The 11826-nt window shown below is 33.3% G+C and overlaps 1 protein-coding gene across 2 annotated transcripts; it reads left to right on the forward strand.

Moving 5' to 3' along the window:
• The first annotated feature begins 1012 nt into the window (after window positions 1-1012).
• LOC131150424 (PTI1-like tyrosine-protein kinase 3) lies at window positions 1013-10482 on the forward strand. Of its 2 annotated transcripts, none has more exons than XM_058101129.1 (8): window positions 1013-1225; window positions 2490-2667; window positions 6875-7128; window positions 7237-7363; window positions 7454-7727; window positions 9639-9771; window positions 9853-9939; window positions 10050-10482. In XM_058101129.1, exons 2-8 carry the CDS (start codon window positions 2574-2576, stop codon window positions 10173-10175), a joined length of 1095 nt encoding a protein of 364 aa, XP_057957112.1. In that variant the 5' UTR covers window positions 1013-1225; window positions 2490-2573; the 3' UTR covers window positions 10176-10482. The 2 variants fall into 2 exon arrangements, with proteins under 2 accessions (XP_057957112.1, XP_057957111.1); XM_058101128.1 differs by having other exon boundaries at window positions 1057-1704.
• Window positions 10483-11826: the final 1344 nt, after the last annotated feature.

Below are 11826 nucleotides of genomic sequence, written 5' to 3' on the forward strand. Positions count from 1 at the left end.
ATATGGTACACATGTCCACCCTTTGATGCAAATCTAACTGGCCCCCAAACATTTGAATGTACATAGTCAAGAATTCCTTTCTTTTTGTGAGTAGCTTAACTGAATTTTGCCCTGTTCTGTTTTCCAAGAACACAAAATCTGCAAAATTCCAACTAACATGATTTTAAACCTTTCAACAATTTTCTCTTGTATAGTTCTTTCATGCCATGTTCTCCCATATGCCCAAGACACATATGCCACAAGACAGTCTCATCTGATTCAGCATCCACGGCTGCAACTCCACCTACAACTATAGTTCCCTGGAATGTGTAAATATTCCCATCCAACTTCTACCCTTTTATCACAGTCAGATTACCTTTCCATACCGTCAAGACTCTACCTTTGGATTTGTAATTAAAGTCATAATAATATTTATTATTATTATTATTATTATTATTGTTAATACATACATACATACATACATACTTTAAAATCTTTAATACCAAAAAAACCTTCCCCTTTGAAGCCAAGATTATAATTTTGACCTTCACACTAACACTCCATTTGGATCAAACTACTCTCCCATTGCGTCTTCAAATACCCAAAGTCATAAATGGAGTTTATTATTATTTCTTTTGAAGACCAATTTTTTGGGCATAATTTTTTTTTTCACATTTTAAAATTATATTTGAAAGCAAGATTCTAATTTTGGGCTTTATACTAAAATCTTGTTTGTATCAGGAAATTTGTTTTAAAAAATAAAAAAGTGAAAAAAATTCATGAATTTCTTATTTTATTTTAATTCTTCGTTTTTATTTATAATTTTTTTTAAAAAAAAATCTTTTGCGAAGTTGTGTTTGATTTTAAAGGAAACAATAAATCATGTTGACTATAAGTATATGCTTAATTTGATAGTATAATTTGCAATTTTGAATTGCATTAATATTAACATTTGAAAATACGAGATCATGCGCTTACCACGTGTTCGAGGCTAGTAAATAATAATGATTTGCCCACGCCAAAAAACAAAAAAAAAGGGAAGGGAGAATATCTAATTTTAAAATTGGTATCTTTTTTAGCTCAGATTGGCTGTCAAGGCTTCTGGCTTTGCTCTCATGACCGACCGAAAGCAAAAATCATCTGTCTCCTTCCCCAATTTTTCGATCCCTTCAAAGACGCAAATCGGAAAGAGAGAGGGGTCTTCCTAGAGAGAGAGAGAGAGAGAGAGAGCGGAGAGCGAAAACAGGTAACTGCCCCTTTTGATCCGAACCCTATTTTCATACGTGATGCCCTCTAATTTCGCTTCTGATCTATGGCTTATTTCTGTTTTCCAATCTGCCATTCACCGGCTAATTATAGTATTTGACTCATTCTTTTCTCACATTTTGGACTCCATCTAATGCTAATCTTTTTTCTTTTTCTTTCTGAATTGTTCTTTTGAATTTTGTTCAAATTTAGGGTTTCTGTCACAAATCTCCTCGTGGTTTTTGTTTTTTTAATGCTAACTCGAATGCTTTTTCTTTGAAACCTATTGACGTTCTGTCAATTTTTTTTTTAAAAACAAATTTCTCGTTCTACTTCTAATTTTCCAAATTCAATTGAGGGATTGTCGGCGTTAATTTGATTCTTGACTGTGCTTGAATACATAGTTCTTCATTTTGCTGTCGTTGTAAGCTTGAAATTGTGTTCTTGATGGAGGATGATTTTTATCACCATGGTTATGCGGTAAGAATTTTGGGGTTTCTCTTCTTTAATTTTCCTTTCGGAGGTTAGCTTGTGCAATTATTTGTTTATTCCGCCGACGTAGAATTTTCTGGGGGCTAATTTCATGAATTGTAAAGGCATGTCTTGAGTGTTATGTGTTATTTCGTCTTCTTTTATCATTTCTCGGGTAAAAATGGCCTTGCGGCCTCTTAATTTTATAACCTTCCATTTGGAAGTGATTTTTTCAGTTCTCGAGGATTTAATTGTTGGAGTTTTTTTTTTTTTTTTAATTATTTTCTTTCTGTAACTGTAGCTGGGTATTCGGCAGTTAATTTCTTTTAAAGAAGAGAGGAGTACGAAAAGAACGCCTGCACAGTTAGACTATGGGAATGAGTTATAAAAAAACATATCCCTGGATTTATTTGTGCTTACACAATGGGTGTAAAGTTAAGATGGGAACTTTATCTGTGAAATAGAGCCTCTTGTTGTTGAGAATTGCACTTTTGCATAAGATTCGGCATAATTTAGCCTCTATCTATAATTTCTTTCTGTGTCAGTCACAATCCCATGCAGGCAGCAGTTTCTCTTATTTTAATAACTTCCCCTTGTTCAGATGGTTCTCTTTTTTGAATAACTTCCTTAAAAGAAAATTGTTTTGTTTTGTTTTGATTTGCTGGTTGATAAAAATTTCTGATCTACAAACTTAAGCTGTTGCTGAAGTTAATTGGGTTGTTATGTTACCCACATGGTAGATATACCATGTCACTGCCCTGAGCTTTTTTAATGTGGATTGGCTAATTAAACAGGCACATGCGCCTTCTCCTGGTTACTTTGTACGACTGGAGAATACAAGTACAGAAGACGATATTTATTTGAGAAGGAAACCAAGGATGCGTAGGTGGCTTTGTTGTTCATGTCAAGTTGAAGAGTCTTACCCATCAAATGAAAATGAATATCTGAAAAGCCCGAGGAACCATGCCGATGGTATGTTGCCATGACTTGCACTCTATCTTTGTTCAATGTTGCCAATAAGGAAAATTGGGAAATCGCTAGTTAACCTCATTTCCTATTTGTATGCTTGAATTTTCTTTGGCAAAAAAGTTGTCTGATAAATATTGAAGGTCTGGTTCTTTGCAATTATTTTTTTGGTAGCTGAAAATGAGTTTGATAGATATTTAATGTCTGGTTCTTAGTAATTATTTTTTGGTACTTATTTAATGGAGGAAAAGATTTTGCTAGTGTGCGATTGCATCTCTCTTTTATTAGCTGAAAATAAGTTTCAGAAAGTTTTGAACATTTTATAAAACATAATGATTTTATTAAAGATATTACAATGGAATGATTTTTATTAATAAAATAATTAGAATAAAAAAAATTGCAAATGTGATTGGCTCTTGCTTAGATCATAGATGCCTCATTATTAGTTGCTGGGAAGAATGGGGCTGTCAGCTCCTGGAGTTTACCTGCTTGGCTGGGTTGGTTTTCTTCATGAAAAAGGAGAGGGCTTGTTTTGTTTTTAACTATACATTAAACCCTGTAGCTCCTGATCTTTAGACTACCACGGCCACCACAGTTGGTCTCACCACCACTTCCATCATAAACCATGCAATATTATGGTTATTTATTTCTTTATTTTTGGGTAGATTGAATACTGTGGTTACCATGACTATTATAATTACTATTTCCAATACCCAGCATTGGTACTTTTGCTACTACCAAATTCCCACTTGAATGAATTTTAACACAATGTGGTCTAAATTGGTACTCCTATTTTAAGGGTAGGATGTTAATGGATGGATTTTAAAACCATGAATATGTAGATATTAAGTTCAATGGGCAAACTCAAATTTTATCAATTGAAGAAAGCATGTACCACTTACAATTAAAAGGAAAAGGTTGCTGGATTATGGAGGTGCCAAAGTAGCCTTTGTTGACTGTTATCATGAGTTGAAAAGGAATCAGGCCACTTATTGAATATTTATGGGTTTCTTCTGTTTTATGCATATAATTCTATTCATGGTATGGAATTTAAGCTTTTATTTTGTATTATCAGGGAGTGAATAGTTTTATTCTGCAATTTGCTGATGCATTGTTTGAAGTGTTACTAATGGTAGTTTCATTGTGCACTGTGATGGTACCTTGTTTGATATGTTATTAATGAATGAGACTGAGGGACTCGTACCTTTATTACAGCTTCTTATCAGTTACCTAGATGTCACAGATGAAAATTTTCCAGTTGTTTTAGCATCTCTCTCTCTCTCTCTCTGGCATTGTAGTTTTTTTTTTTTTTAGTTATGGCATTCTGATTCATTGTGGATTTTCAAATTTAGATATTAGTTGTGGTTCTTGAGAAAATGTTCATGCTAGTGTGAATGACTATAGGGATATGATAGCTGAATGGGCGTCACTAGAAATATGTACAGATTTTGTTATATTGATAATTTATATATGTAACTGTGTCTGTACAGATGTTTTTCTTTAGGTTGTTTGTGTAGATATTTTTATTTTGCTATGTTAAGGGTGCAATGAGTGGATTGTGGGTGGCTATACAGAAGCTTAAACTGGAGGTGAAGGAGGATATCTGGTTTAGTATTCAAGAAGCTTTTGGTATTCTTTTATTTATATGTATTAACTGTGCAGATCAAGTATTTAAATATACCTAGTACTAATAAATAGTATGCTTTGTCAAGGTTTTAAGTTTAGAGGCCCCCCCCCCCCCTTTTTTTCCTGATTAGTAGTTCTGTCGTTATGTTGGAAGTACTGTTTAATCTTCCCTCAGAGGCCTGGATTTGAGTCAACCCCCATCCTGTGTTATTGCCCCTCTCTTGTGGCGACAAAAAGATCTGTTGTTTGTTCTAATATATATTTGGTGCTATATTTGCTAATTCATAATCAGTGAGGCCTATCTTATATTGATATTGAAGGGCGTGCTGACTAGAAAACCAAAAAGTGTATTGGATTATACTCTCACAGTATCATCATATCAATTTTTTGGCATTATTTCTGCTGGGATAAATTGTCACCATTGTTATTTCTTCTTCTCCTTTTTCTTCTTTTTCCACATTTTGGGTATAGAACTGTTGTCTTCCATGCAATGGCAGAGACAGGAACTTTATTCTCACTTGGGTCATTTAATAAATTATGCTAAAAAAACATTCACACAAAGTATAAAGTCAAGCTTAAAAATAAATTAAAATTTTGAAAATGCATCTAAGTCATGACCTGTGACATAAGTAAAAATGTTTCCATTTTTTTTTATAAAAGACAAAAAAAACTTATATAAAGCAAAACAAAAAAGAGAAGGCAACGAATAATTCTTGCATAAATTGGGGATTGAATCCTTATGTGTTTACTTATTAGAGATATAAAACCTATTCTTGGTTTCTTGCATACACCTAATAGGTTGAGTGGTTTCTTGATGGGAATTAGAATTATGCTAGCCTTATATTGAGTTCGAATCCCAGTGCTTCCTTATATTAATTTCAGCACAAAAGTAAATGATAGGCACATGCTTTGTTTACACTTTCAAGCTCAAAGTGCTTGCCATTTGCATGTGAGAGGTTGCATTAGACATAAACCTATTCTTTGCCTTCACCTAAGAGCGTACTTAAGCTTTTAGATTGAGCTTTGAGCTGTATCAATTTGATTTGATTAGGTGGTTCCTCTAGCTCTACTTTAAGTTTTTTAAGTTTGGTATTGCTTTTAGATGAATGTATGCACATGCTACTTGAAACTCATGCTACTTGAAACTCATTTTGATAGAACATCTTAGGATACCCCTAACAAAAATTGGCAAAAAAAAATAAAAATAAAAAAATACAGCAATCTTAGCATGTTAGATATCCTCCTAGTTGGGTTGCTATTTTGGATTGTGGTGCACTTTGATACACTTATTTGGGTACAGCAGCATTAGGGAAGATTGTGTGAAATAAATATGATATAATGACTTGCTTTTTAACTAGGAAAAAACAAAAAAAAAAAGAAGAAGAATGGCTTGCTTTCTCCCTCTCGGTTAATATGTAACTATTTTTTTGTCAATTTTCCGAACATTGTTAGGCTTTTCTTTTATTATTTTTTATTGGTTAACTACTTTTAAGATATTTAAATTCCACTTTTATGATATGGGTGAGCTTGCGATTCTAGATGCGAAACGTACCTTGAATCAGGGACGTACCTTGGATCATGGTTTGAGGGTAGGTCCAGGGATTCTCTTAACTATGCTCCATGCCTATTGATAACTCTTCTCTCCCTGCTTTTGACTTTTCATGTGCAAATTCTTTGAAAAAATTAAATGAAAAGATAGTTATGATTTTGATTAAAAGAAAGAAAGAAAGAAAGAAAGAAAGAAAAATCCATTTTTGTGCTAGATTTTATTTTAAAATTTAGATATTAAGTGGGTGTTTTTTTTGCCCTTAATATCCTCATAAAATAAATTGATCTCTTAGTTTGAATGAGTTATGTGAATCTGAGCTGTTTGATTGAGCCGCTTAATATACTCTGAAAACCTCCGAATTAACAAGACATCATTCCCGCACGTAATTTTGTCAAAGTCCCTGTAATATTCCTTTATTTTCCCCTCGTAGTCTTATACTGCTATTTGGTGTATGCTACTGTTTTATGGCTTTTTGACTTTTAAGTAGCTGTTTTGTTATACAGTTGTTGGACTGACTTCCCTTCTTTTCAATCTTGGTTGTCATATAAGCTTGTTATCAACAACAGAATATTTGGTAAGGAAATTTATAGGAATTATCATTTTCTTCTTTCTTTTGGGTTGATTCTGTGTAATTTTTTTTGTATTTTATATATATATATATATATATATATATATATATTTTAAATTATAAAGTTTATGTAGTATTTAATTATGAAATTTTTTGTAATAGTGTCATTCATATAGTTAACTGAGAACTATTCTTAAGATATTGAGCACAGTTTTTCCTGGAAAACAGGGTTTCTACTGTATACGTGTTCTTCTAATAGTTTGTACTTGGTCTTCTATTTTCGTTCTTTTTCTTGAAAACATTTAGAAAATTTCATGACTGTGTGGTGGACTTGCTAAGAAACTAAAGCATTTTACAGGTTCTGCTTCATTGTTTTTGGCAATGGCTTGCTGTGACTATATAGGATATCATTTTTCAGCGCTCTTGAAATGCCTTTTGCTTTTCTTTTTCATCAATTTTGTACATTTTAGGTAACCAAAAAGGCTCAAAGGTATCAGCTCCTGTAAAACCTGAAGTGCAAAAGGCAGCCCCACCTATTGAAGTGCCTGCATTGTCTTTGGATGAAATGAAAGAAAAGACTGATAACTTTGGATCAAAAGCTCTGATTGGTGAAGGATCTTATGGACGAGTGTATTATGCAAACTTAAATAGTGGAAAAGCTGTGGCTGTGAAAAAACTTGATGTTTCTTCTGAGCCCGAGTCAAATGTTGAGTTTTTGACTCAGGTTGGTCTGCAATCTGAAATATTTTTTGTACTGGTCTCGTAAACATTCCTTAAATATGCGGTCTTGTTTCATCTCTAGCATATTTGACTGTTTTGATCTTGTGCTTAGGTTTCCATGGTTTCAAGATTGAAGCATGAAAATCTTGTCGAGTTGCTTGGTTATTGTGTAGAAGGAAATCTTCGTGTCTTGGCATATGAGTTTGCTACAATGGGATCTCTACATGACATTTTGCACGGTATATTAAATAGTTGATTTTAACTCGATTTCACCTGATGTAAGTTCTATGCTGTGGTAGGCATTTCTTAAATAATTTTTACAACTGTAGGTAGAAAGGGGGTCCAAGGGGCACAGCCTGGTCCTACACTTGATTGGATGCAGCGGGTTAGAATTGCTGTTGATGCTGCAAGAGGATTGGAGTATTTGCATGAGAAGGTTCAGCCATCTATAATACACAGGGATATCAGATCAAGCAATGTACTATTATTTGAAGATTTCAAAGCCAAGATTGCAGATTTTAACCTTTCAAATCAAGCTCCTGACATGGCTGCCCGCCTTCATTCTACTCGAGTTTTGGGAACTTTTGGTTATCATGCGCCAGAGTAATAGTTCTGAAACTCATACGAGTTACATTTCAGTGTTGCTTTTCTGGCTATTTCTCCGATTTTAAATGTTAGTTGTGTCACACGTTGCTAAAGGCCCAACTTTATTTCCAGATGTCAGCATTATAAGTAACTTTCAGCAATCCCTTGACATCTGCTATGATCAGTTAACAAACTAATTGACTTTCAATCATAAATTGAACAAATAATGATTTCATGACTTGTATTGATTTTTTTTTGCTTGTCATAGGGCCAATGGTATTAACTATCAAAAAGGATGAATTTTGCTGGACTTTTCTATATAGGTTTGTCTTTGTATCGATGTTAAAAGAAGCATTGGTGCCACAGAATGCATACTTATTCTATATACCTCTAACCCTAGAGTACCATTTTAAACGGGGTAGGAAAAATCTAGTTGTTCTAGGCTTCTAGCATTTATTTTAATTTCTGTATCATTTGCCGTACCACTAGCTACCCCTCAAGAATGACAGGTTGAACTGTGTTATATGGAAACAGAAATGAGAAATAAGAAAAAATTTGACGGCAAAGTTAAGGTCTTGGAAGTTCTTTATGGCATGTTTAGTTTCTTTTTAGAAACTTTTTTTTTCAGGAAATCATTTTTCATTTAAAAATATGAGGGCCAGCTGCCTTGGCCCAACAATAAGGGTGTGCACTAAGCCTAGAGGGTGTACATGTTCAAGTCACAGAAACAACCTGTAGCACACTGCATCATGGCTGCCCTAGACTCCCAATGTGGTGTGAGAGCACAGTTGTTGCATTTTTCATTTTCATATTTAAAAATCAAGAAACGTGAAATTTAGAAAAGTTGTTTTTGAGTTGTTTTCAATTAGTAAAATGGTCTTAAGAAAACTGTTTAGAAGCCACACTGAACATGTTTGTTATTTTCTTATTTTGGTGTCATTTTCATTTTCATGTATTAATGTTTTAGAGAAGGACAATTTTTGAAAGCACTACCAAATGAGGGGCTTTTAGAGATTCCTTTTATTTTTCCCCTAGTGTTTTTCATTGAACTGATTTTTTTTTTATAAATAAACTTGTTATTATGGTTTCCTTTTTGTCACTTGGTGGGAATATGAAATTTACACTGTTCATATTTTTTTAACGAATTATCTTATTTAACCTAATGATTTTTCTTTTCTTTGAATAGTTTCATTGCATGGATACTCTGATTTTTGTTTTCTGTTCCTACAATTGTCAACATGATGCCAAATAGCCATGACTTGTACTTTTTTGTTCAACTAAAATTTTTTGCCAAGTAAATGCTGGATTCTGATGATTATATAAAAATTATTAGTATATAGTAATTCCATGCTTGTACTGATCACATATGTCATAGAGCTAGTTTGGCCTAATATTTTTATGCAGGAATTTTTATGGGAAAAGATTCTACTTGCTCGGGTCACGATTATATAAAAATTATTAGTGTATAGTAATCCCCTGCTTGTACAGATCACATATTTCATAGAGCTAGTTTAGTCTAATATTTTATGGGAAAAGATTCTGTTTGCTCGGGTCACCCCACTTATGTTTTTGAGAAATGTCTGCTACTTCTTCAGAGATGTTTGTGCATATTTCCAGAGTGGGTAATTTCAAAAAAATTATAAACTGTATTGACACCCAACATGTTTGCATAGTTTGAGCTAGTTGCCTGTTGAAAGACACTTTTTTTCTTGTTTCAGCTTTATGCCTTTGTTGCACGATGCACATTTTAAGGTTTTGACTATAGATACCTTTGTCAAAGGACTTTTCTTTTCCTTTCCTGGTTCAGTGCCTATTCCTTTGTTGCAGATGCATTTTAATGTTTTGAATATATAGTACCTTTGTTTCCCTTTGATGGGAGTTGATTTTTATTTTGCTCAATGGTGAAAAGTTTGTGTGAAACCTTGGCAGGTATGCAATGACTGGACAATTGACACAGAAGAGTGACGTGTACAGCTTTGGGGTGGTTCTTCTAGAGCTTCTGACTGGGAGGAAACCTGTTGATCATACCATGCCTCGTGGACAGCAGAGTCTTGTTACGTGGGTGAGTCTTTAGTGAGGCTTGGGAGCTCAAACACAGTTTCCTTCTGCATCAAATTCATTATGAATGTTCCTTTTTGTTTAGGCTACTCCAAGACTGAGTGAAGACAAAGTTAAACAATGTGTAGATCCAAAGCTAAAGGGAGAATATCCCCCTAAAGGAGTTGCCAAGGTCTCTCTCTCTCTCTCTCTCTCTCCACACTCATGCAGATGCTCTCAAATTTTCAACAATGCTATTATTAGCTGACAATACATCTGTGTATTGTGTTTTTTTTAATGCAGTTGGCTGCTGTGGCAGCATTATGCGTCCAGTATGAAGCTGAGTTTCGGCCAAATATGAGCATTGTGGTCAAGGCCCTCCAACCACTTCTGAAGCCTCCAGCCCCAGCTGCTGATGCCCAAGCCTAGTCCAAGTTCTGGTTTGTGCGGGGACTTTCTGCATAGTTTGCACAGTTTGCTTTCATTTGACGGCAGGTTTCGACGGGTCACTAAAATATATGCTCCGTTTATTTTTTTTCCCTGATCTTAACGTCTGCTTGTTGATGAGTAGGAGGATTTGATCGACCCTTTTCATGTTGCTGGTATGTTGTGTCTGCTGTTTGTTGCACGCCGCACAGTGATGACTCTGTTTTCTAAGCCAATGTGTTTTTTTTTTTCAAGTCATAAATTTGCAATCGGATTGGTTTTGAGGGGGAATATATTTGTTATTTGAGTACTCTCGTGTGTGGTTCTTTATCTGTCTGCATGCGTAATCTGGACTGCTTCAATTCTTTGTAGAGTTCAATGTGTGAATATTTGATTTCTATTTTTTTCTTTCATTTGGATCTTTGGGCTTTTACTTTGGGATAAAAAATGTGATGGAAAAATGTCTCTTTTAATAGCCATTGTGTTAAATGTTCGCAATTGACCTTACATTGATATGAGTTAGTGAAATGAGGCATACGAGTTAAATGTTAATGCTAATATTAAAGATATGACGGATTAAGGATCTTGTTTGAGAAAAGAAATAAAAAATTAATTTTTTGTGTATAAAATATTTATTATAAATAAAATTTTATTTTATTATAATTAAAAATTAAAAAATTAAGTATTAATGATGTGAAAAATTAAAATTTTGTTATTTGTTATGTTTTATTTATTTATTTATTTATATAGACAATCAAGCATAAAAAATGGACTAAGTATTCCTAATATGTTTTTAGTTCCAGGGTTTAGGAAAGAAGTTATACTGTGGAAAGCATTTTTTATTTTATTATTTTAAGTTTTTTAAAGCATTAGCAAAAACTCAATTAATTTTTTGATTTTACAACATCTATACAATAAAATAGGAGAATAATGAAAAGTTTGGCTTTAATTGTTTGTGAAAATTGTTTTTTTTTTTAAATAAATATATTAAAATTTTTAAATTTGTTATATTTTTTAATTTATTGTTTTTTAACTTTCGTTGACAATCATTCCAAATTTAGCTTCAACTTAATTCTTTAGTTTTCCTTCTACTGTTTTCTTTAATATAGTCAAGTTTTCTATCTTCTTGCATACTTGCATCAATTTTCTCTTTGCTACCCACTTAAAATCCATAACTTTGTCAGTCATTTAATCTTTCAACTTGTTTGACACTGATAAATTTCCTTTTCCAAAGTCCTTTTATCCTCATGCAAGCATGAAATTTGACTTCAGCTTAAATTCCTAAATGGTTTGGGCAAGCTTTTTGACTTTCTCAACTTTTTGACAAATTGGATTTATCAAGGTGTTGATACCCTATATTTTTTGTTGGGTTAATTTAGTTATAATTGGGACTAATTAATGGATAGAAGAACAATTTAAGAGTCAACAGGAGTTCAAGAGTAGATAATTAAAAATTAGTCATTTCTCCTTACATTATAGAGGAAGAAACTTGCATTTAGAGAAATTTGGGATCTTAATTTTGTAATTGAATGCCCATTTACCTAAGAAAAGAGGCTTATTCTCGTCCTAATTTGAAATTGGATGAGAATAGGATAAAAAGAGGGCCTAAACATACTCTTGTGGACATGAAAGTAAGCTCCTTTTGAGATCAGGA

This window comes from Malania oleifera, chromosome 3 (genome assembly GCF_029873635.1).
Source record: "Malania oleifera isolate guangnan ecotype guangnan chromosome 3, ASM2987363v1, whole genome shotgun sequence".
NCBI lineage: Eukaryota > Viridiplantae > Streptophyta > Magnoliopsida > Santalales > Ximeniaceae > Malania > Malania oleifera.

Excerpts from the sequence above, each read along its gene's own strand:
- LOC131150424 (XM_058101128.1), top strand. The coding sequence starts at position 1,672 with ATGGAGGATGATTTTTATCACCATGGTTATGCG. Across the intron at positions 7,129-7,236 it reads ATGTTGAGTTTTTGACTCAG|GTTTCCATGGTTTCAAGATT; the intron begins GTTGGTCTGCAA and ends TCTTGTGCTTAG. Across the intron at positions 7,728-9,638 it reads TTTGGTTATCATGCGCCAGA|GTATGCAATGACTGGACAAT; the intron begins GTAATAGTTCTG and ends AAACCTTGGCAG.